We start from the raw sequence: 26,864 nt of genomic DNA, 5'->3' as shown, positions 1-26,864 counted from the left end.
TCTGGGAAATAAACACAAAAAATGTCTAACAGAGAAAAAGCAATTCAAGAGTACAGCAATTTCAACATATGGCTGAGTCTGTAAAGCCAGAATGCTAAAGCTGTGTCTTGTTTTCCTGTGGTGTCCTTTGGAGAAGGGGGAAAAACAGCCCATAAAACACACCTAAGTCAGAGAATGATATTGACTTAAGGAAAATGTTTAGTCCTTGCCCAGTTTCAATGCCTGCTGATGCTAATGGAAGTTGTTCACTTGCTGATGAGATAATATGAAAGTACTAATCAGAGATTAATACTTAAATTTGTAATTACTTAAGGTTAAATTAAATTTATCTGTTTTTTTTCCTCTGATTTTCAGGTATGCTTGTTCATTCCACAAATAAATATACATTATCCCAAGTCCTCTTTGGACAGTGTATGGAATCACAGCACAGTTGACATTGAGCTAGAAATTTACTCATTTGCCAAAACTGTATGGTGCAGTTGCATGAAGTGTCAGTATATAGGGAAGATGCTGGGAACTGCCAAGGTGATGTTTAGGAATCTGCAGTTTGGACCTACCTTCTGGCTGATGTTAACATCTCTATATTTACACAAGCACAAATTTCATTGGGCTAAGTATGTCTGACAAGTCATCTACATCTTTATGTTAAATTGCTTTGCTTTTTCAAAACTAAAACTATCTATAATTCAGCCACTTCATTGAAAGCTGCACACAGGTGTTTGGTGCACTAAGGCACTAAAATAATTTATGTCTATTAGTCTGATCCTTCTTAACATTAAAACAAAACTATTTTTGTTGTTTTCTTCAAAAAGCTTTCAATATGATGAATCTTCAATAAAACCAAATGCAACTTCTGATGATTTAAACTGATCTTTTAAAAGATAAATCAGATTCCATGGTTAGCACTGTAATCATCTTGTCATGCTTAGTGTGATTATTCACCTTTTAAAAGTAATAGCAAAGTTTTTCAGGTTCTGCAGTCTTCTGCAGGTTCCTGGAATGAAAGAACTGTATACATACCATGTAAAAAAAACTCCTGGATGAAGCTTTATGTTTATGATTCCAAAACCCATAGGAAATTATATATTTACCTCATATTTAATCTGAATGTACTATAAAACAGAACAGGTTTTTCAAGACTTAAATGAATTTAGTGACGGTTTCATTAGGAAATATTGGCAACTTGTGCCTCAATTTGCTAGGAAAATAGTTGTGTCATTATCTGTCATCTTGCAAATAAACAGTTCAGTTAGGTGTGTGCATTTGAGAACTGCAACTATGGCAGTCTGCCCTGTATTTTCAATTGAAAGTGTATGCCTTAGTCCCTATTGATCTGAATTTAACACCAAATATTAGTAAAGAAATTTATTTTTTTAAATTACTTTGCAATCAAAGATTGCTCGTGTTGGGAGAAAGTAGAGGAAAAAGATTGTAATCATTTCCATGCAGCAAACTTTTTTCTGGTGTTACATTTGCAGGATATTTTGGCTACTATCAGTGCTTGCATCTTAAATGGACTAAAATTTTATTTTTAAACTTCCTTCTTTGATTTGGACAGTGCTGAATGGTAAGAATTTCTTAAAATTGGATGCATCCTATCTTTTGTTAATAGAGCGTAGGCAACACTGTAGTTAGAATCTTCTGCAACACAGTACTAATAAATACAATTAATGTTATTTTAATGGACATTTTTATGTTGCAGTGATCAGTGTAAGCTTTCATAGTGAAGTACATTTAGTACATATGGTATTGCTGCAGTACTAATTACATTTATTGGAATGGCTTTTGCTCTGTGTCTCAGCCCTGCTTTTGTGCGGTGGACTGTTTCATAGAGGCATACTGATAAAATATATGCTATGAACACAGCAGATGATATTAGAATAAATAAATGTTGAAGTTGGTTATAGCTGTCTGAAGGCCTCTTAGTTATGAAATACGTGTCAGGGTTAGTCCCAAGGGTTTTGAGGATAACTGTGTCAAGAGAATATATGCTGAAAGGAGAGTCTGCTCTGTATGGAGCCTTCCAAATCTGTTGATATAACCTCTGCCACAGTATACCACTTCTTATTTTTACCATTGCCATTCCTCAAAGCAATGCTCAGAGGTTGCAAACAAAAATAGGGTCCTGTTGTGGTCTGTACTCTGCAAATAAAGAACATGGGGTGTACAATCCAGCATGGTGCCTAAGGATGCTTTTATAAGGGTGCTTATATTAGACTTGGAATGATAAATTGTGGAGTGCTGTCATTGCAGCAGCGCCCTTGGGCTAAATGGCTGTTCTGAGAAGTGGGGCCAAAGACCATGGACATGGTACATGCACAGCCTTGGAGTTATGACTCTTGAGGACACAACTTGTGTCTGTCTGGCATTGGATGCTAGTGCAGGTGTATCCACATCTTGATTCAGAACTGCAGGAGGATAAATGGTAACGTTACCACACCATACCCAGTAGTTTGCTCTTCTGCAGGGATAGTTGTGCTGTCCACAAAGCAGTATCAGACCTATGCCAGGTATTTAATTTAGGTAAATACATCCATGAGTCTGGAATAAGAACAGGTATATGAAGTGAAAGACTCTCAGGCCTAATTTGCTGATGATTATTTTAAGTTTTTTCAAGTTGTCATGCAATGCCTCTCATGCTGGCTTCTGCTGGGGTAGAAGAACTGGTTCTTTTTAATTGCTGATATGCTTTGGGGCCTGAAGTATTTATTAAATTTTTAATAAGAGAAAACTGTACGTGTGGTAGAGTATAATACTGAAGACTGAGGCCACAATGCAGAAAGGGACATTAAAAATAGAAAAGTAATAGGATACTTTCTGTTGCACTGCTAATGAGATGTTCAAAGCTGATCAAAAAGAGCTCTGGAAGGAGAGGATAAAGCCAACAAATCTCTTCATTCCAATGTTAGCTTCATTCCTTGGAATGTCATAACCCAGGGGAAAGGTGATTTCTGATTTATGTGCTGCTTGTGGCTCCCCCTGAAGCAGCTGACCTGTCTTGGAGCACAGTCCCTGACACCTCTGCAGCCCTTTTCCCTCAGCTCTCCTGGGCAGATGGCTTGGGGATTCTATTTCTGAGAGTCTAGCTGGCAGCAGGACCTGTGCACAGTGGAGGTGGCACACTCACCCTGTGATGAGAGCTATGGCAGGAGAGTGGGCATGTGTAGGAATAAAGAGCTCACTTGGTGAAGAATTTCCCTGACATGGAGAGGTGCCAGTGAGTAGAGTGCACAACGTGGTCTGGCTAATGCAGAGAGGTCATGAACAGAGGAGACCATTAAATAGAGCAGGACCTCAGGAAGATGGGACTAAAAATATGGAGAAAGAGGAGATAAAGAAGGGGAAATTATGAGAGTTTAAGAACGGGAAGCACATTACTGGACATGAGCAAGACTGTAAGACTGTGCAGGAGAAAGAGTCTTCCCAGACATAGGTACTTAACATCAATAAAGGGAATGGATGAAATAGAAAGAAGTAGGGTGGGGGAAAGATGGTTTCTTGCAAGTACATTTTTTGTCCAGCTTCTATGCAAAAAGTTTACTGCATTTTTGTTAGAGATCTCTGGCAAATCCATGTGATTATGGAAGTAAACTGCTAATGTCTCTCTATAAGAGTGGAGAGAGATTAATCTTTTCTACTGCTTTTATCCAGAAGACTAACCACTGGGATTTAAGTTTGAAAGCTACAGTTCTTCCTTGAAATTTGATGTAAACCATAACAATTACGGCAGAAATTAGTTTCCTGAATTTCAGACTTTTGTTTCATGTGCTTTCTTTCACCTGAGGCAATCAGAGATATTTCTAGTTCTCCCATATATGCCTGCTAGGTTTGGTGGTGCCTCCTGTAGTCAGTGTATATTGATTAATAGCACTGCCAGGCCCAGCTCCTAGCTTTGGATTACAAGCCTATTTCCTGTGTTCCTGTGTCTGTTTTCACAAGCTGCCATTTCAGCTTACTGCTCTTTCCCATCTTGAAGGTTAGAAGAGGATTAGGAAATGAGGAGAGATGGATGCTGGAAGTCAGGCAGGCCAAGGGAAGTCCCACAGGTTCCTGGATGTCCTCATGGCTGCTCTGGGATCTGAAGTTCTCTTGTGTCTCTAGAGGGAGGGGAAAACTGACTCTGTGACATCTTGTTACAATACTGCCACAGGTTTCATTGCCAAGTAAAGTGAAAATTTTGAATTAGTTGACTTATAAAGTTGGCCACAGAAACACATGAAAAAATACATGCAACATATAAGAGAATCCACTGCAGAAATGTCCGGGAGTACCCTTGTTTTGACATGCTGTTGTTGTTTTCTGCTGTTCTTAAGATATTCTTATGGGAAAGAAAGGCTGCATTTTTTGTGGTAGTTTTTAATGCTTCAGCAGCTGATATTTCTGTCTGTTGGGATACTTGATCATGAAAACAGGCTTTTTCAAGCAGACTCAGTTTACTGTATAGCAGATGCCACAAGTGTGACACAGCATCCAAAATCTCCTTTTGTATGTGTGTTGTAGAGCTGATTTTAGGTAATGTAGTAACTCTTAGAATGGGGGCTTAGGGCATCTGGCAGTTTACCCTGATATCTGCACAAAAGTCTCATAGCTTAGCACCAAAAGCAGTAAGGTGGTAGACAATGGCCAAAATTGTAGCCCAATTTGGACACTAGACTGCCCAAAGTAGCAGACCTGTCAATTTTAGTAAAGATCAGGACAAACAGGAAACTCAGTGCCACTAAAAATAGAATTATTTTTGTCTTCAGTTTTGTGGCATAGTCTGCTAAAAGAACAGTGCAAAAGATTCTGAATTTTAAAGTTTTGTCCTCTATTGCTCACAGACTCCTTCAATGACAAGGATGTTCTCTTTAGATGACCCTAGATTAGTATTTAGGTAAATAATTTCAGCGTTGATTTCTTTCTTAAAAAAGTATATAATGTTTCATTTGTAGAGCACCAGCTGTGATGGCCCTAATCATGTCTCAGTTAGGTGAGGATGAGGTGTAACACTCAATGTTGTTGCAGAAGACATATTGTCAAAGGACTTTCTTCATGGATTGTGAATTCAGGGCATGTGTATTATTACCAAAATCCTGCTGGGGTTATGATGGAAGCTTTTTATGGTAAGGAATTGTAGCTGATCAGTGTGGAGAACTGTGCAGTTTAATCTGTGGCATGCATGTTTTTGGTTTGATAAATTAATTCTTGTTGTTTTATGTTAACTTGCTTGTGTAAAAAGCATGGTTTGTACTAAGCTTCACTAGTGAATGCCAATGACAAACTTTGAAAGATTTTAGTGTTGCTTGTTGCTTCACCAGTGAGCAAATGTGAGCCATTTCTTCTTCCTCCTCTGTCACTGGTGCAACTGCGCTCTCCAGCATTGAATAAACGGTTCCCTGTTAGAACAACAGACATCTGGAAGACTCTTCACAGTACTTCACATAGCAATGCTCTGACTCAGCCATTAGTTGTCAGAGCTCAAATCGGGGTCATCTCAAGAAATCTGTAATGCCTTTTACTCCTAGCTGGCCTGAAAATCTGCTTAATGTTGTCATTCAAAATTTACATGGTTTCATTAGGCTTATTAAAAGCAATGAAAAATGCAGCAGTACGGAGCACTGATAAAGCCTTTTTACCTTGCTATTTCAAATCACGTTTATGGACGATGGATTTAGCTTCCCACTAGCCCTGGGCAGAGGTATTATCTCCATTTTATGGACAAGAAAACTGAGTTAGATTCAATGACTTGTCCAAGGTCATACGTAAGACTGATGGTATTGGGGAGAAAAAAATGTCCAGATTTCTGCCTTAATTAAGTGATAATTTTTTTGAATAAACTCAGTGTCTTGGAAAAGATGCATCGATGTCTTTGTCTTTAGGGTTTTAAAAATAATTTTGAGGATTAATTTTGCAAGCCATGAATCAGTATTTCCCTAAGAAACATGATTCTCACGACTGAGAATATTAAGAATTCATCCTTTTTTGTAGACTTCAGTTCACTGCTTCCTACAAAAACTTTGTTGTAGTCCACTTTGGCTCTGTTGTTGTCTGTCTTTGTGAAATAAAGCTGCCCTCATTATTTAGCTTTCTTCCATTTGCATATGTACAAGAGGGAACAGCTGCTTTCTGCAGGGAATTTGTGTACTCATTCATATTCCCACAGTGGTGGCCTTGTTCTGAAACACACTGCTACCCTGTGGAAAAGCAGAATAATACATGGACAATATAGCAATCAGTTTGTTATTAAACATTTAGAACTACAGCCTTAAGGGGAAAAATATAAACACAGAGTTATAGTTTTAAATCTGAAGCAAGTGCCATATAATGATGATGTATAAGAGTCTCTTCCTCTTAAAGCCACTGGAAAACTACAGGGAAAATTCTTTTGGAAAGAAATTTTGCAGTCCTCTTTAGTTTTTGAGAAAAAAAATCTAATTTTATTACTAAGAATGTTTTTTTTTGTTTTAAAATTTAAAATTAAATTTAAAGTTGAAAATTTCAAATTTATCTCATTTTAAAAATGTGATAATGCTTATTCCTCATTTGAAGGTGATCTTGGACATTCCATCTTAACTATTGCTATATCCAGGCATAGAAAATTATATTGATATAAACTTGAGATAAACTTGAGATTTCCAAGCATTATCCAGACGATAGTTCATTTTCCAAAGATTTATGAATAGTGAGGGAGTCACAGGAGTTTTGTCCTTCCTTCCTTCCTTTTTTTTTTTTTAATAACATTTTTACTGTGCATTTTCTGATGCCTAAGCAGAGATTTTAAGAGAACTAAAGCTCTAGCTGGACATGTAAGTACACAATTAAAAAATACAATTTGTACATGTTGTGTAAAAATGCAACATTTCAGTGACTTCTGAGAACTTTGCTTTTTAGAAAAAGCAAGTACATTCACTTTGGTTTTGTCTTTAAAATTTTTAAGAATTTTAGTGACTTTGAGGAAGCATAAACAATTTCATCCCAAAGCATCAAGGCATGCATATACATGAGGTGGTGGAAACCTGTGCAGTTAGAAAGTCTTAGAAAGTGATACTTACAATGTACCAGTCATTTAAAGTAATAAAAAACAAGTCTGATTCTGAAGCAAATGCTTCCCTACTGGAATTTTCTTTCTTGCTATTTTATCACCTTCTACTATGACTCTTGTTTTAGTAGTAGCAGAGAGTATTAAAATATTTCAAAGAGGGAGGAAAGCACTTACTGAATTATTAATATTCTGTTTATGGATATCTGAAAAAAAATGGAAGGTCATAGTCTGACCTAGAGACCTTGGCAATGTCCTTTAAACAAGCATTAATCATATGTAGTGCATCAAATCATCATGTGCAAGATAACACTAGTGACCTCTCTAACTGAGAATAACAAATGACTCTTAATTTTCCTTTCTGTACATGACAGAAGTGTTGACAACCTCTGTATATTTTTTCTTTTGTCCTGTACCTAATCAACTGATCATTTTCAACACAAAATTTTCCTTGAAGTTTTTCTTTTCACTCCTATTTCTGCATGATAGGTACCTGTGTAGTGAAACATGTAATGATTAGTCATCATATAGTCATGTTTAGGTCTAAAATCAAAATACTTTCTGCATCTTTTATGAAATGACATACTGAAAAAAGAGTATCAGATTACATTAACTAGTTAAAATATATAAAATTTATAAAGCTGTTCTTCAAAATGCAGGTAATGATACACCATGCTACAACATTCTTGGGGAAGATGCATACTGCCTGAAACATTGTTTTGGATGAAATCTTTGTTCATATGAAAAACCTGACAGAATCATGCATGATTTTCTACATGGCCTGCATGAAAGCTACTTAGAAGTCCTAAGAAAGGGTGATTAGTATTTGTAACAGGAGTTGTGATGTGCTCAGAGACATGTCTTTATATGCAGTTGGAAAGTCTGAATAAATATTTTAGGGCTAAACTGAAGACTTAATTGCCTGTCAGCTGCTGAAAAGATCTTGTTAAACCAATTATAACCCTACAATCCTGTAGTCTTCATTCTGTTATGGGCTACACTGCAACTGTAGGGTACTGGAGAAATCCACAGGATTGGTGTGCTTTAAAGGGTTAACAGGCACTTTAGGCAATATTTCATGACCCTTGCTGCCTTTACAGAAATTGCATCAGGATTTCAGCATTCTGGCCTATAAGTCTTGCCATTGCTCTGCCACCTGCACTCTGATCTCTCCAGCTGGTTTCCTTCTCCCATTTTTGTAGCCTGGCCGTAGGTATGAGCCACGGCTGCTTGGCTGAGCCCTGCAGGGACTTGGAGCTCATTCTCCATCCTGCTGTTCATTCAGCTCTTCACCATGGGTTTGGAGGCAAAAGCAGTGTGCCATTTGTGGGGGGGCTGCACATCAGGAGTCTGGCCTTGCTTTGTCTTTCACTGGTGATGCCAATTCTCAATCTGTCTCCCCAGTTTTTCCTGATGGAATTTCACTGAATTGCAGTGGGACAGAGTTCACAGAAGTCAAATACATTTTAGGATTTTGCTCTAGCTGCTGATCTTCTTGTTGGCATTTGTTTACTTGTTTGTTCTTTTTGGCACTCACATTAGAGACAAAATTAGCAACCTCTGGTGCTAGTTGCTAAAACTGAATGGTTCACAGAAGAATGCCTGAGTAGAGGAGGATATCAGATTAAATCTCAGAAGGCTCAGCATTTTGAAGTACCATGGAGCATCTTTTTAAAGAGTCGTAAAGAGTGGCTAAATAAACTGTGTTTTAACGGTGTTGCGAGAAACTTTCAGCAAAAACCTCGAGTGGTGGTTTCAGTCTCCATCCACTGGTCAGTCCAGACCAAGTACAGTTGGACTTTTTCAACTAATCAGCTAGGAAAATTGTCATTGGGGTAAAGTGAAACCCTCTTTGATTGTATAGGCAATGTCTAGGGTACTCATCGTGTTCACATCAATTCCTCTTTCCATTGATTCCTTGGGGTATTAACGAATAAGAGAAGATTAGACACTCTTTCCACAATCCAGTTAAATATTGAAGCTACATTTGAGTTGTAACATTATTGCTTTGCTAGAGTCCACTGTGAGAGTTTTGCCAAGGTTTAAAATTCCTAAGCCAGATCATGTTCTGTATTACAGAGATCTTTAAAAAAAAAAAAAAACTTTGTGCCACAGCTTCCAGCTCAGAGAGCTTTGAATTATGAAAATCTGAATCACAGAAGAAAAATTAGTGAATCGAGCCACTCTGCAATTTATAATCCTTCACATACCTATGCAATGTCTTTTTTTTTCTAATGGACTGACATTCTAGTATGCTTTTTAACCATTAAGATTCAGATTTCATCCTTCTTTAATGACTTGCCTCAAGGGGAGATCTAGAATTTTAGTTCTAAAAAATTATTTCTGTTCTAAGTTTTAGTTTCTAATTGGCTAAAACTCTTGCAGAACTTGTATAGAGAGTGTTTTATGTACTGCAGTGTACTGTGTAGGATAATAACTCTGCCTAAATTTCCTCTTCTTCTACTTGACCTCAAGAGGACACCACTAATGATACAGGTGAGAAATTCAGTATTTGCATCTGTATCATCATAGTTACCTTCACATGGTTAGTCCAATCTCTTAGTTTTAGAAAGTTAATTGCTTCTTATGGTGGAAGAACAAGAGATTGTTGTGTATTTTGGTTTTTTTTTTTCTTTTTCTTCCCATATGCTGACTTGTTTTGTGCTGTAGCTCACATCTTTCGCCCTTCAAATGTTATTGTTCAACAGTGACACCTTCACCTTTCTGTGTTTAAATAACAGATAAATTTTAGGCTGTTCCATATTGTACCATGTCTTCAGTCACTTTTTTTGTATTTTAAGATGAGTTTCAACAGTGAAACAATGGAATATGCTGATTTTTCGGTTCATCCATTTAAGAAAGTTCTGTTGGCCTTTGGTTTGATGGCCTTCAGTGCTGAAAGTTCATCATTGCCCCCTAAAACTAGTACTCCTAGTGTAGTTTTTTTTTTATTTTTTTCCTCCTGTGGATATATAAAATAGTCAAGCACATCAAGTTTGTGATGTATGCTGTGACTGTACCTGATGACTAAGTTAGTGTTCTGTGCTCTGCCAATTTTGCTTAAGTTCATTTCTGAATCCAGGTTGCATTTCTAGAGCCAGCTGGATAATTTAAGCTCTCTAGGATAGTAATTAATGTATGGTGCAAACCAGCCTGTTTCAGTTTCTCTTCTGACCATCAGTATCTCTAATTTTTCTCTTAATGCTTACTTTCTTTTTCAAACAATTAAACCCCCACCTTAGTCTGCCTAGCAATTTTTTTGTGCTGTCTTTCCATAGATCAAGAACTACTGTTAGGAAAATTTTAAGAATTAAAACAGTTGTGCTGTTCTAACACTGAGCTTTAGTTCTGTGTGGACATTACAATTGTTATGCCTTATACATCTGATACAGTATCATGCTTCTCTGAAATAAGTTACCAAGAACCACTAGAACTATGATGATTGATCATGCAAATTAGCTCTTTAAGGGTTTCTACTTTATTTGTCCTTAAATACAAGTTCTTCCATTTGTACCTTATAAAATATTTTCAGATTTACTCCTTTAAGTTGTCAATTTATTTGAATATTTTATCTTCTGCTGTTATGTACAATGGCAAATAAAGCATGAATAGCTTCATTGATATAAAAGATTAGTATGCATTTAGGTGTAACTGGGACTACTGTCCACGTTAATTCTTCTTAGTTGTTTAGAAAAATATGCTTTGATTAATATTTGCCTCTTGTAGGGGTAAAAATATCAAAATGGAGAAAAACCTTGAAGGACCATGCAAGTCTTTGTTATAAACTTAAGAGCTTCAGAGGTATATGTAGGTGTAACTAAATATTTTTGTCTCTTTTTAATTAAAGTTTATTGTTTTTTACTTTCTCACTATGGACTTCATGGCGACTTTTTTTCTCTTAATAAAGAGAAAAATCTTAATAATCTTAATTTAGTCTTACTGCTTCAGCTCATTTTTTTGAATAAAAGATGCTAATTTACTTGTATTTACACAGATGGCCATCTCATTTTTTCATTGAGCAATATGCTATAACACATTATTTTCCTGCTGGTTTTCTGTTTCCATAGAAATTTCTTTATTTAAAAACCCCCTTTGTGTGACTTCATAATTACAGTAATTTTAACTTTAGTAATAAAAAAAAGGTCAGGAGGGTACTTCTTGGGTCCATAAAATTTGGCAGTAGATGCTGTCTCAAAGAAATACTGAAATGGAGAAGTGATAATATGTGTGAGAGGATCTTTCTGAGAGTATTTGTAAACTTCTGATTTCTAAATGTTGCCTTCAGGCTTGTTAAGAAAAGCTCAGTGTTTGTAAAGATTATCCTGACAGCAATATGCTGGGTCAATTGTCAAGACATGTTTAGCACAGGGGGATGTATTAATCTGCTACAGCTACCACTGTAAGTGGTTGGAATAAATAGAGGGCTCAAGCAGATGAAGAGGGATTAACTGTGTAAATTGAGCAAACTCTTCAATCACTAAACCACTGATTTTGCAAAGGATTAGTCTGCTTTTGCAAATATTGATTACTGATTTGTTACTGGGAATGAAGATGATATAACTTGTGCAGTTGGTATGTAGTAAGCTATGTGAAGTGTACATCATTCATATTAATGGGATTGTCATAGGCATTACAGAAACTGACAGATTTATTAGAGCAGCACTCTTAACATTGTCATAGTTAAAGTTGTGTCAGCATTTTCCATTAAAAGTTCCATTTTCTTTTTTTTTGGTGTTCATAGCTCAACTTTAATATTGACTCCGTTGAAATTTGGTAATAACTACTTTATAGCTTTGACACAATTATTATTGTGCTCTTTTAAAGAGAACTGAATTAACACTTTAAATTAGAAGAAAATAGTGTATACTAGTTTAAAACAAATGTTTGCAGGTTTGAATTCTTTGTTTTGAGGGCAGCCTTTGGGTGATAGTGTGCATGTTCACAAGTTTCATTATGCCAGGTTGGTAGAGAAGTTATGTGTGTTAGGCAGTTGCTATAAGGTGAAAATAACTGACGAATTTTTGTACAAATGAGCTCTTTTGCTTGTATAAAGACTTGTTTGTTTTTTTCCAGTGCTGCTAGTTTATCTGATGAATGTTTTTATGTTGCCTACAAACCCTGTCCCACTGATGTCCACACACCACAATACTATCACTGAATACTGTCACCAGACCAAGCAATGCTACTCTGTTATCAGGTTCAGTTAATTCATTCACCATTAATGTTATAACTGGTTCAAATTTCAACAGTGGCTGTATTCACTGGGTGGTTTGTCTTTCTAATCCTTGATTAGATTTATTTGCAGACATGGGCTTAAGGAAAACTCAGGTGTGGTATGAGAATCAAGGGACAAAAAATGAAAGTTAAATGAGTTTGGAGAAATTCCTACTGACATTTATCCATCTACTTCATCATTGTAAAAGTCTTAAGTTGTAAAATATGCCCATGTTTCTTGATGTGTCATCTTTTTCCTCTTACACAGATATCACAGAACTCAATCACAGCTCTTCTCTTGATTCTCTCTTTCCCAAATTGTGACCCCTGTTGTAGCATATGATAGCATCTCTGATTTATTAACTTCCAATCCCTTAACTTTTGGGATCTCCCATGGCAGATGCTGAAGAAATTAATATGTGTTTACTCTAGGAAAAGATAATTTTTTCTAACTGTAAATAAAAAATATTATTTCAGATATTTCTACTTGATACTATAGCCAGAAAGAACTGCAAGGGTCATCTGAGAAACATTATGTAGCTTGGTGTAACTTAGAAAGATCCTTGAAAAATTAAAGTTGATATTTCCATTGACTAGATGTAGCAAAATGGGACTTGTGGGAGAATTGGCACAGTTGGTCAGATCTCCTCTCTCTTGTTCAGAGACAAACAGCTTCTGCCAGAGTTCTTGTTGCTTGTGTCTTCAAGTGTATGTTGTTTTTTTTTTCCTGGAACCTCCAAATGGACTGGAAAATATTAGCGCAGTCATTCAGAAAACCTGGGAGTTGATATTGGAAGGTGGTTCTTCCTGTCATTCTCAGTATACTCCAAGGTGAATGGCAACTGAAATTTACATCTGGAAAGCTTTCAGGAAACACAGGAGTGTTCTGCTGGCTTCCCACAGTGTGCTCTGCTGGTTTCTTACAGTGTTTCCCTTGTTCTTTTCAGTTAGGTCCTGTGCAATTACAGCAAAACAGGAGAGTATTTTATCTTTGTGGTAGCAACCTCCTTGTGAGAAGGGGTTTGAAAATAGTGATGTGTTTTTTGAACCATAAAACCTTTGGATTTTTATTACCTTTTTATTACCTCTTTCAGAGTATTTGGAAATAAAGCCACTGTATAAGTCACTTTTGATTTCCTTGCCTTTAATTTTTCTCTTGGTCTTGCTCTGTAGATTGATTTTTCTACGTGCAATGTTATTGTTGCAAGAGACTGTAATTCTACCAGGACTTCCCACTTCCACATACTGAATTATATTTGATATGCATTTTGTGTGTTGCAGTAAGGAAAACTTGAAAGACTTGTATGAGACTTTCTTCTTCTGTTATTATTTTAAAAAGGCTTGCCTTTACATGCAGACTGCATGTGTATAGTGTAAAGTCATACCTCCATCTTAAACCAAATTAGCTTTCAAATGCAGAGGAGCTTTGAGTGTGATAGTTCACTGATCACTGAGCAAAGCTTTTTTCTTGAATTATCAGTAGTAGAAGAAATGTATCAAAAATGAGGCAATGAGGCAGAACATTCAAATAATTTTGTGTTTGCAGGAATATATAGAATGAAATTGAAAACTGGCTTAGGACCTCTTCATTGAAATCTGCAACTGCCAGTTTTAAAGATGTGGTTTTAGCTGACTGTAGGAATTTGAATCTTTTCCTTCATACAGATGAAAGATTTTCCAGCTCCAACTAGTAATGTTAAAACTTTTTCTGATCAAGGATATGAGCTGTTGGAGCATTTAAAATGCACAAAGTGTGTATGTATGTTTCCTTTCAGAAGTTTAACAGGCCAAGCCTTTGGCCAAGAGTCAGAACAGTTGGAACTTTGCAGACTACACAGCTAATCCAAGAGGGCTGCCAGTTGGCATAAATTACTTCCATATATAAAACTTAATGCAATTTACATTGAGGTTTTTGTTGGTTTTTCATGGCAGTCTGAGAATTTCCTTCTTTCCCAGGATTTCTTGGGTTTTGCTTATTGTATTTATGGTGTGTTATGCTTCTGATCAGAGCAGGAGTTAAAAAGTTCCCCTGCTAAAATATCCCTCTCACAGATTGAAATTCACATTGGAAGATTTTTCTCTTCAGCTAAATTTGGCACTTCTCAAACTGTACTGTTCTGTTTTTTTCACTTATTTTTCTTTCCTTCTTTTTTTTTTTTTTCATTAAGACTTTTAAAGGGGGCTCAAACTAGCTTCTAGAAACAAAACAATTTAGAAGGGGATGTATGCACACTAGAACTTACTCAGGAGAAGAGACAGGGCAAAATTTTGGGGGAATTCTTAAATTAAGAGGAAGGAAATTTATATGCTTTTTGTTTTATGAACGTGTGATTCATGGAAGATCTAACTTGCATGGTATTGCCAAAATTTGGATGAGAGTTCACAGAGTTCACACTGTAGTGAGCTTTACAAGATCTGTCAAAATATTGTTGAGTAATAAGTACTTGGATTACTAGGACATTGAAAGTAAAAGAACACATATTACCAATTTTGAAATACAATTTTAAAGTTCATTGTTTAGCTTTGCAATAAATGACATTTGGCAGTTTTTCTGCCAAAACATATTAAATCATTTTTGTATCCAGTAAAATAGTTGTCATTGCTTGATCTCAATGTAGGCTTATTTACTGAAATAAAAGGGCTGGTTGCCTGTCGATGGAATTTTAGGCCTTTCCAAAGTACTAATTAAAAACATTATGACAAAATAAGAAAAGTAATGGGGAACTTCTACTTCTGATTGCCTCAAGTTTTTATCAAGGTACTGTGATATGTGGGTATTTCTAAGGGATTCTTATGTGTAGGTGGCTATTTAAAAATAGATGTAAATTGCAGAGAACAATTTTAGTATTAACTCTCCCAGGTGTTTTAGATGTTAAGCTGAAAATTGTATTTTTCACCTCGAGGTATTAAATGATAGCTTTTAACTTGTTTGATAAGCTTGTGGGACTTATTTCCTGTTAGCCATCTGGGAATACAGGAATCGTGATATGGTTAAAGATGCTATCCATGTGCAATTTTGACATCATGCTGGTCATATTCCAGCTGTAGACTCTTTATTCCTGGCCTTTTAATTTTCTCTGATTAGCTAACAGCACCTTCTGTGGTTCAAGCTATCATATAGATATTCTGAGTCTTTACTTAGGGTTTCTAATCAAAATTGGATGTGTGTGCTTGTCTGTGAGACAACGCTGGGAAATTTCAGCTGGCCTGCATAATTTCATGAGAATTCCCAGTGCCTCTAATTGATCCATGATGGTCTGTTTTGACTTAGTTCTGTCTGCAAAGCAAGAGCATTGTTTTTATCTCTGTGTTTTCCTGCCTACTTTATTTCTCATAACAAAGTTTGAAGCTGTTGCGCTGGCAGATTTGAATTGCCAATCTCTACCACTGATGCACTTTTCTGGTAGCTGGTAATTTTCTGGTAATTCAGGCCTCTGGATGACTGAAACCTGTCTTGTGCTGAAATGATTGAGTAAATCTTAATGATTCTTTAAACAAAACTTTTGCACACATTACAACATTTTTGAGTGCCTTGCTTTACAGTGATGTGAGTGGGAGACCTTGTACAAGAGACCTTTTCTTTGCTGCTGTATCTTTCTTTCTTCTTGCCTCAGAATCATTGAGAAACACCAAAACTGGGAAGGCTGCTTTGGTGAAGTGTTCATTGGCCCCTTTTCTAATGCTGTAGAATAATTTTGGCTTACAGCTTTAGAAAACATCACTTTTTAAAAACACACACACACCTCCAACACGCCCCACCCCCTGCCCCTCCATGTGCCATGGGTGTAATTTGTGAAATTTTAATAAATACCTGTGTGAAAGTTAAATCTAGATCAAGGAGTGAAAACCATGAACTCCTCTGTACATTAAGATGCTATGCAGAATGTATCAGTGGGTGTTTTAGAAGCAATTCAAAAATCATCAAAAGAATGTGCAAATCCAGGACAATATTAGCTTACAAATTCAGAGTTGAGTTTGGGTGAGGAGTATGTGATCCAGGATAATTCCATTTGGCTGTGGAGCCTAATGAATGGAGTCAAACTGGCTGACTCCTGTAATTTGTTAAATGAAAAAAGGAATTTTTTTTGTCAAATGAAATGCTACAACTACTATAGAAGCTTCACTCAGAAAATGTGTGGATCAAAAAGCCATGAATGTAAGGTTTGTAAAATTTAAAATAACTAAACACACAGTTTAGGGGCTAAATAGAAATGACTAAAAGAGTTCTAATGCTAACTTCTTCAAAGAACTAGATTTAGTTTTTGTAAAGAATCTGTTGCAGTAGTTTTTAGGCTGCCTGGCTCACTGCCTTCACCTCTGCTTACAGGAAGGAAGGGAAGAGAAGAGAAGGGTTTGTACCACTGTCCTTCTAAGGGTGGAGTCTGTAAGAAATACTCAGTGTTTAAGCCTCTGAGGGTGTGGTATTAATGTTTGTAGCCCAAACTTCATATCCCAAATTAGAAAGAATTAAAACTAGAAACAGATGACAGTGCTTTAAGTATTCTGGTTCTTCTTGGAGGAATATATGGAGGCAAGTTATTCTGTGAAAATTATTGTAAACTGTTAAGACACCACAATGGGTAATGCTAGGGATGGCTCCAGAGCAGAACTTCATAGACCAGGCAGCCTTTGGAACAAACACTTTGAAGAACAAAACGCTGACTTTTTGTGAACCAATCTTTCAAAAGTGAAACATTGTCATTACATTTATTCCAGGAATTAAATGTGTTTTCTTTAACATTTATCTTTTGATTCTTGCATGGTAAACTAATTCAGAGCTACCAGGCTTCTACACTTGCAAAATGCAGACATAGTCTTTGTGAAAGTGTTCAAGACAATTAATAAAACTCATGAGATCTTCCTACTGATAACTTTTCTTTAATTAGAAGCCTCTAAGAAATGGGATCTTTTTTCAAATGCAGTATACATTAAACTTCTCTTTAATAAGAAGAAAAAATAAATGTAGGGAGAGGATATGCATATGAAAATAAACCACCTCCTCTTTAGCCTAGATTCACAGTGCTTGTGCAACAGATGTGACTCCAGTGTATTGCTATGTACAGATTCAAAGATAATTGAATCCTTCTGTAGTAGCTATTAAAAATGGGTAAATGCTGTATTTCTAGATCAAAATGAAACTGAGAGATATGAAGAACTTTGGAAAAAGTATGTGAGAAGGGGGGTAGGAGGGAGGAAAAGAAGATGAAATTACTTTTTTGTGTTGCTAAAAACATTACTTTCTTTGCTCAACTTTAACACAAATATTTTCAGACTATCTCTGCCAATTTTGAATTGCAGCCTGAGACATAGCATAAAAGCCCTGTGCTAGAGGACAAACCCACTTATTTTCTGCATTTCCTGTAGGAGCAGGCTGTCCCTTTGTGCCAAAAGATGAGCTGGTGGGGAAGAAGACCAGCTTGGCTGAACAGGGAGCTTTTGCTGGAACTCTGGGAAAAAAAGAGTTTATGACTCTTGAAAGAAGCAGGCAACTCAGAAAGAGTACAAGTATGTTGTTAAGTCATGTAGAGAGAAAATTAGAAAGGGAAGAACTTAATTTGTCCACTACCATAAAAGATAATAAAAAGTGTTCTTATAAATATGTTAACAACAAAAAGAGGGCCGAGGAGAATCTCCATCCTATATTAGGTTCAGAGGGGGAACGCTGTTATCAAGGATGAGGAAAACACTGAGCTACTTTATGCCTTCTTTGCCTTGGTCTTCAACAGAAAGACCAAACATCCTCAGGCCAACCAGCCTTCTGAGCTTGTAGAGAGGGACAGGGAGCAGAAGACACCCCTGAAATCCAGGAGGAAGTAGTTAGTGACTTGCTGTGCCACTTAGACATTCACAAGTACATGGAACTAGATGAATTCATCCAAGGGTACTGAGAGAGCTGGCAGAAAAGCTCACCTAGTCACTCCATCATTTTTCATCAGTCCTGGCTCACTGGGGAGGTCCCAGGTGACCGAAGGTTGGCCAATGTGACACAGGTTCACAAGAAGGGCTGGAAGGAGGATCCAGGGAACTACAGGCCTGTCAGCCTGACCTCAGTGCCAAAGAAAGTTATGGAACAGATCATCTTGAGTGCCATCATGCTGCACATACAGGACAACCAGGGGATCAGGCCCAGCCTGCAGGGGTCTGGGAAACGCAGGTCCTGCATGACCAACCTGATCTCCTTTTATGACCAGAGACCCACCTAGGGAATGAGGGAAAGGCTGTGGATGTTTTCTCCTTAGACTTCAATAAAACCTTTGTTATTGTCTCCTGCACATTCTGGAGCACCTGGCAGCCTATGGCATGTCCCAGTGAACTCTTCACTGGGTAAAATACTGGCTGGCTTGCTGGGCTCAGAGAGTGGTGGTGAATAGAGTTACATCCAGTTGTGTTGGTACTGGCACCGGGACCAGTTCTGTCTGATATCTTTTCAATGATTTGGATGAAGGTATCAACTGCACCCTCAGTAACTTCTCAGATGACACTAAGGGTCTTCAGTGCAAAAAAAAAAGGAAATTGAAAAAAATATTTAAGAATTATCTTATTAATTATGATTGCATATTTTTTTTTAGAAGAGCATAAAGAAATAGCGATCACTGTTTTCTCCATATAATCAAACTAATGTATTTTTTCCTCTCAGTTTTCTTTTACAAGGAATGAAGAACAGTGAATTTGAGCAAGATAACTTCACCATTATTATGGTTAAAGCTCTGGTCCTCTACTAGGAAAGCAAACTGTAATCAACCACTTAACTGTTACTGAATTACACTTATCTCCACTTCGCCTGTTTAACTTCCCATAAGCATGCTAAGCACCTCTTTAGAATGCATTGACCTCTGATTATTTCTTGCTTTATGTATCCCTTAGCCCACATTGCAGAAGTAAAAAAAAAATCCTATTGGTAAACAGTGCAGAATAATACAGTCTGGTTTTGTTTTATTTATTTTGTACACAGGATGAAATTTTTACATCTTTAGGTCCTCCAAAAAATCGAAATTCCAGGCACAAGGATTGAATTTCATGCTGTGAAGTGACACTGATGAAACTTGTTTTTATGTAATGGACAAAATTCACTGTTGCAGTAAGGTGAAAAATTAAATCATTCAGGCTTTTGCCTGTTTGATTACCAAGTTGCAAAAATTATAGTCGTGCCATAAGCTGTGGTTTTGTGATCTTTCTAAATCACGAGATATTCTGTGTTTGTGGGAGTTGTGCAGTGGAACCTATACATTAATACACCTATATTAATAGCATTTAATGTTTTTCTGAAGTCAAAGCATGACTGGTAAAGCTGGCTTTATGCTTGAGTGAGAGCATTTCACTTTCTTTTCACTGGAGGAATTTTCAGCCTGGCAGCAATAGTATTATAATAACTGCCAGCTGCTCACTTGGCACAAGAGTGCCTAGAACCAAGAGGAAGAGCCCAGTGCATTATGCATATAATTTACTTTTCTCTAAGATGAAGGTTTAGCCCTCATAAATATTTTGATCTGGTCTTTGATGGCTTTTGTACACACCAGTCTGAAAATATGCATGTGGAGCATAACTCGTAGATTTTATTTTGGAGTACATTAGAGTAATTCCCACCAGTAGGGAAGAGTTAGGAAGAGAAATTATTGTGGGAGATTCTTTTGTGAGTGGGTGGTCAAGAATGAAGGAAAACCTTTAAGTTTAAGCAGATGGACCTCCCTTATTTTATACCATGTATTGGATATGCAAGATTATTATCTCCCTAAATATTGGATCGTTTTGAATTAGTCTTCACATCAAAAGAATAAGATTCAAGACATTATTTGTAAGGTAGAAACTCTGGAATGGAAATGAGACCTTTTTATATCCTCAACTCTGTGCTTGCCCACCACTGTCAGGACAATGACACAACAGAAATTAGGTCTGGAAGAGTAAACAGAAGCAATCATTGTGCCTTTCTCTACGTATAAACCCACACAGCTGCAAGCCATAGTGCATTTCCTACTCACAATGCCACTTTTCTCCTGGATGTTTAAAATTGGCTTAAAAAACTATAGTATACCAAAGGAGAAACCAGGGGTGACTACAATCCTTTTAACATCTTTATTTTGAAATAATTTATGGTATCTGGAAACAGACCATACAGTGCTGGGAAGGCATGGTGATCTCTGTTGGTCTCATTTTGAGAGAGAAGTTTTGCTCTGATCTTGTAGTGGGCTTGACCATAAGTTTCTCATGAACAGGTGTTGAGACACCCAAGAAAGGTAGTACAAGTAGGTGCTATCTGCATCCCCAGGATGCAAGCTTCTTGCATCTCCACATTTAATTTCTTACAGTGGACAGTCTCCAGAGAAATTACAGATAACTGGAATTCAGGCCATTTCACCTGCATGAGAGAAGGAGAAAATTCTCCTTGTTGTGAGGACATCCTGGGGCATGCATGGGAGTATTACATGGGAAATTCTGAGCTCTAAAGGAGTATGTGATTTGAAGCATGTGGCTTAATTTGCTTTATGGTTCTTTACTTAAAATACATAGTAATGCCTTCTTTCTTGGCAGGATTCCTCTGTCTTAGATTCTTTATAGACTGAGCTGTCTTATTCAAAGTCTCATGCTGCAGTCAGCTAATGAACCTCTGATCTCAGTTGCTGGTATAATGTAAGCAAATGCTGCTTTGCTGTAACAAAGTATAGTAAATATACTATAATGCTGCTTTAGTGATACTTTTTTATGAGATCTGTGCCAAGCCTGATGTATTTCAAATTAATGTGGAAGCAATATTCTGATTGAAAGCAACTGCAAAAACCAACTTGCTATGTAAATTCCACACTTTCTGCTGGGAGTTCCCACATCTAGCAGTTGCAGTTGACTCTAAATCCTGTTTGAGAGATGGACAAGATGGTAAAGGAATAAAAAAAAAAATGGAAGAAAGATAGATAATACAACTTAGAAGTTTCCCATGCAGAATCTCAGTAGTAATTGTAAGGAAAATGTGACTGACTCCCTCCTCTTTCTTCCCTGTGTTTTTTTTTGTTGTAGTACTGGGACAATGGTATATCCATGTTTGTGCCTTCTTCCTGCCACATATGCACAACACCTGTGGTTCATGACAATCTGGGAGGAGGTGGTTCTTTCTCTTTCCTTTATGCTTTTCGTACTACTTATTCTCCCCCTCCCCTTCCTTCTGAAGGTACAGGGCAATGAAAGAAGGAATTTAACCAGATTTATTCTTTTTCTTTCTTGTACAGCTGTATGTGTCGTGGGATATTACAATTGGGTCTGTTTCTACTGCCCTTTGACTAAAGTTCCATCATATTTTTTGGTTCCCAGGCTTCTCTGACAGAAGGATAATAACATGCATATGATCTGTTTCTGCTTCAGCTACTTACAGATTGTGAGTGGCAGTGGGGCTTACCAGCTGCAGTTTGTTTTTTGGAGTTACTGCCTCAGTTGCTTTGAGGAATAGAAAAAGAAATGGCTTCTCTACAGGTTAAGGATGGGAGGAGGGTTTCTTTCTGCAGTGGCAGCAGACAGTGAAACACTCTTTTTCCATGCACGTTCTTTTAATTTTCAAGGAAAAGCTTTCAGTGCCCTGTTCAAAATAAATGTAGTTACAGAAAATACCATCACCAAATTTATCCTGACTTGTCTCAGCAGAAGTAACAAAATTGAGTGGAATTTTGGTTCTATGAAGTAGTCAGTTTGGATGACAGAATAACAGTACTAGGGAGTCCCCAAAGTATGTGCTTCTCTGGAACCGTGTTGTCCCATTGATTTGCAGTTCACTAAATGATCACTGGCCAAGCTTCCTCATCAAAGCCCAAACCGATACAAACAATATTTGGTAAACTTAGATCTAAATGGCAGTTGAAATTCTTAAATTGTAAAATTTAAGAGTGAGCTGCTTTTGTTTGCATGTTTACTTAGGTTTTATGTCTTCCGCATCTATGGGGCTGCACTGTTCTAAGACGAGCCCTACTGGAAGAGGCAGAGTTGTAAGTGTTGCACACTGATGCCTCCCAATGACCAATATAAAGCAGCACACTAAATATTTGTTAAAATATTTGTACAAAATACTTAAAAAAACTCTTTACCTCCCCCACTCATAATACCATCACTAAATCACCTTTTAAAGTAACTGTTAAACATATCACATACCAGCCATCAAGTGTCTTTGTGTTTAATTCCCATTTAATGTTGGGCTCTGATTGCATATTACCAAGCAAAGGGAGGACAGCTGTATCACTTTAAAATGCATGTTTATTCTGCTTTTGTATTTTTAACACAATAGTTAGAATTCCATAGAAGCTAAAATAAAAATTAATATACTCCTAATCTTTAAAAAGTAATATTAATTTAAAAAATGAAGTGGCAATATCAATATAAGTAAAATTTTATCTACTGTCTTTTGGTGTCAAATAAAATATTTTGCAGTCTAAAGAGCTGGTTGTATTATTTAAAGAATGTCTTCTCATTTTGAGTATTTTCATGCTTTAAAAATCAGCATTCTCTGCATGTTCCTATCTCTTTCTTGTCTTTTTCCTGTCATAACTGTATTTAAATAAAACTACCATAAACCAAGAAGTCATTTGTGAACAGTGAATTAAAAAAAAATCTATTTTAAGGAACAACCTAAAAACCCAGGAAATTGACATCATCTTTCAGAGACAGTGCTTGGTTCAAGGTCACACCATTGATCTTTCACTCAAACTATATAATTTAAAATGGTGTTTTTAGCACAGAATTTGTCTGCTAGTATCAGTCCTTTTCTGTATGTTCATATTGATAGAACATAATGAGATTACATATATTCTGATGAATAATGGCTGCCTTGTAAACTTGCCACCTACCTACAGCGACTCTTATGAATATTTGATGATAATAAGTAGTAGGAACTTCGCTGTGTTGCTTACTTAAAGAACCCAGCAGCACAGGAGTACCTTTTGTTCTGCTTTTTTGCTTGGGGTAAGCAGTTTGATATTTATATTAATATTAAATATTATATGCATCTAGCATATTCTTGTTCTTAATACTACGAGTTCTGTTTAAATCATCATTCTGTTGTTTTAGGAGGAAAAGGTTGAGAGATGGAAGACACAATTTTTAACATTTGAAGTTGTATTTTAAGATGAGGCAGGGTTGGCTGGTTAGTCTTAAACGTCTATGAATTAGCAGTTGAGAAAAAGGAAAAAATGCAGTGAGATATACTCACCATTTTGCCAATGCAGACATAGGTACAAGGTGTTTAAAATTAGTGTCTGTAGGTCAACAGTTTTGTAGATGTCTGTACAATGTCTTTGGTTTATCCATTATCACCTTATAGATCCTATAGGCAGTGGTTTGGGGTCATATATTGCAAATTAGGCAAAATATGTCAGCAACAGGCAGCACCTTTTATTGTCTCTTCATCTGGTTTCTTTTTTCAGATGTGTAATAGAGGGTCTTCCCCTTGTATGCTGTTTCAAGGTATTTTGGTGTGAAGCTGGTATGGAAAACCACAATTCTGGTTTAATTGTGTTCAATTGAGATTCTTGATTGGGTTTCTCCTGTTTGTACATTTGAAAACTTAGTGCTTTCATTATCCAACTTGCTTTACAGGCTATGTTTGAAACAGTTGCTGTATTTTGTTTCATTAAATACTTTTCCTTCTGAGACTTGCAAGGCCTGCTATGCAGCTATATTTTTCCTTACTCAAGTGGTGAGGACAACAGCAACAGCTCTGACATTGATAGGAAGATGTTTCATTTACTTAAAATAATCTGGCATAATAGTTACTAGAATTTTTTTTCAGTAGCTCTTGCATATTGAGAGTGTAAAATCCATAATTTTATTAATGCTTCTATAGCAGTTTCCTTGAAAAGCAGTGCTTTACAGAATTTGTTTTTCTTTCAGGGAATCAGTTTCCTCCTGTTGCAGCTCAGGATCTTCAGTTTGTTCTGAAGGCTGGATACCTGGAAAAACGTAGAAAAGGTAAGTCTAGCTTTCTTTGTGAAAGCTAGTGCATATTTAATGTCTGGGAAGTCTGTCTATATGTCTGTATTTGATGTTATACACATGAACAACTTCATACAGGAGTGATAAATAAAATGAGAAGAAGCTGAAATGTTGAGTACTATTATGCAAAAGAAGCATAGCACACAATTACTCCTATAGTATTGAAAGAAAATCCTGTTTATTTACTAACAAAGTCATGCTGTGAAAGTCCACTCAGCTGTAATTCAGGACTTTCAGATATTTTTGAAGAAAACATTTGGAATGTATGTAGAAGTACCATATGTTGACTTCATGTTTCAGTGAGCATCAAGATTTATTTTCCTTCAAGAGGGCAAATATTGATCTCAGCTTTGTTTCAGTCAATATTTACCTTGATTCAATAAATCTTATATTGTCACTTTAATACCCACTTAATGCTGCGATAACTCTAGGAAATATTTAGGAAGTTGTTCATTATTTCCTTATATTTAATGTTACACATGACTTCCCTCTTTATGTGATTTAAAATTCTTATTTGTTTTCTTACCACCAATTTTTATTTCTAATTTTCTTCTCAGCGCCATGCATTTCCTTCGTTTCCTTTCCTTAGTGTCTTTTTCTAGCTACTCCTCCCTCTTACCTAATCCTTGAAAAGAAGTAACACATTTTTGTTCAGTAATGGCATAAACCAACGTAACACATGTTGTATTAATTTCAGACCACAGTTTTCTTGGCTTTGAATGGCAGAAGCGTTGGTGTGCTATCAGCAAGACAGTCTTCTATTACTATGGAAGCGACAAAGGTACTTATAACAATCATGAAGCAATTATGTTTTAATGCATAAAAGGATATGAAAGATTTATTTGAGTTGGAAACTGTGAATCAAAGGTAATTTTAACAAACGGAATGCAACTTTTAAAAGAAAGTTCTTTTTTTTAAAAAAAGTTTTGGACAATGCTGTGAATTTTTAAAATGTGTAAATATTCGTCAGAACCTGTCAGTGTTTTTTAATGCAGGGAAACTGAGGAAAAAAAGAATAAGTTTCTTTAAAAGCTACTTTGTTTGCTAATAACAGCTGGCTGGTCAGTTTGATAGTGTGCTGGTACTCAACTGTTTTACTAGATAGAAAATATTCTTTCTCTCCAAATAGGCTGTTAATTTGAAAACATCCTCTAGTAATTATACCTTCCGAGTTCCTTAGAGATTGTTCTATCCAGGAAAATATTAATCTAAAAGCTGCACAGTGGAGTTATTTCTTTTTAAATAGTTTGTGCTCTGGAAAAGCTAGAAATTAAGTAATGTATTTAACTGAAGTCAGCAATGGAAAGTGAAGCAAACTTCTGAAGGTGACTTAAATTCAAATGGCCAGTTTGGAAAGAATCTGGCATAAATTTCGTAATATTACTTTGAATTTTTGAAATTGACAGTCAAATAAAACATATTTAAATTCTGTGCCATGTACATTTGATGTTCAAGGGTAAACAAAATGATGCATAATTATATCTGAGTAAATTTTAAAGTAAAATAATGTCTTCCAACACCCCTCACCCTCCCCCTCCCCCAAAAAAAATCCAGGGCAAACTTTCAATTTAATTTTTTTGTCTTTTTGTTTGTCATTTTTGAGATTACTGTAGGTAGTTATTATGTCGGCTTTTTTTATTCAAGGACTAATATGATTTGCTCCAGTTTGTTTCATTCCTTGGTATACTGACTCATTTAAGCTTGTCCTCTCTTTAAAACCGTAAGAAATAAAGAGTCAAATTGTCAGTCCAGTATTCATTTTGCTAGTTTCCCATCATGTCCTCTTTTCAGTTTTGCTAGCATATCTGCTAAATGTTGCTTTTTCTTCTATACTCTTTGCTTGGGATTTACAGGTTGATCAGGCTTCACAAACATGAAAAATCTTTGTTCAAAAATTTTGACGAGATATGGCATGATACTGATTTGGATTTGTCAGTACTGATTGATTAGTTCTCTGCAAAATGATCACGTGCTGTTTACTTATATATATATAGTTATACATTGCCTTGTAATTTAAAAATAGCTATTATTTTTTCAGAAGATATTGCTAGTTCATAAAGATTGTTGTTGATTATAAAATCTTTGTATTTTTGCCTGCTTTTTTTAGGAAAAAAAAAAGGCTTGATTTTTTTTTTAACATTCTTTTCCGTATGGCTGTGCTAATGATTACTTATGCTTTCTAGCATGTGGTCTTTGTATTGAGGCAGGCATGTTGCCCAGCTGGTCTTTGTCCTTTTTTTTCTTCTTTTGCAACAACCTGATTATCAAGTCTGTGTTGCAATTTTTAATACCTGTATTGAAAGTTAAGATGCATAGAAATACATTCCCTAGCACTCAGAAGGTTGGTGTCATGTTAGGAATTGACTGTCATATTTTGTGGGATCTCTTTCATTTATGAACCTATAGAGAGATTTTTTTGGCCAATGCATTTAGAGCTTTTGTAAGCTGCAGATTGTTTGGGGAAGGTCCTCCTATCCATAACCTAATGATGTGGGAGGGGCACATGGTCCATTGGAACTGTATTGAATCACAGAATCATTTAGGTTGGAAAAGACCTCTAAGATCATAGAGTCCAACCATTTATGCAGCACTGCTAGGCCCACCACTAAACCCTGTCCTAAGTGCCACATTTACATGTGTAATAAATACCTCCAGGGATGGTGGCTCCACC

General features: G+C 36.4%; 1 protein-coding gene across 1 annotated transcript in view; it reads left to right on the top strand.

The window, feature by feature from the left end:
- SKAP2 (src kinase associated phosphoprotein 2) overlaps window positions 1-26,864 on the top strand; it is a 120,628-nt gene that overhangs the window by 46,089 nt on the left and 47,675 nt on the right. Inside the window, exons 5-6 of the mRNA XM_054633499.2 lie at window positions 24,092-24,169; window positions 24,891-24,974. Of these exons, the coding sequence (XP_054489474.2) occupies window positions 24,092-24,169; window positions 24,891-24,974 (162 nt within the window). The remainder of the gene's footprint in view (window positions 1-24,091; window positions 24,170-24,890; window positions 24,975-26,864) is intronic.

The sequence above is a fragment of the Agelaius phoeniceus genome, chromosome 1 (genome assembly GCF_051311805.1).
Source record: "Agelaius phoeniceus isolate bAgePho1 chromosome 1, bAgePho1.hap1, whole genome shotgun sequence".
In the NCBI taxonomy this organism is placed as follows: domain Eukaryota; kingdom Metazoa; phylum Chordata; class Aves; order Passeriformes; family Icteridae; genus Agelaius; species Agelaius phoeniceus.
This window is presented reverse-complemented; position numbering and strand designations above follow the sequence as displayed.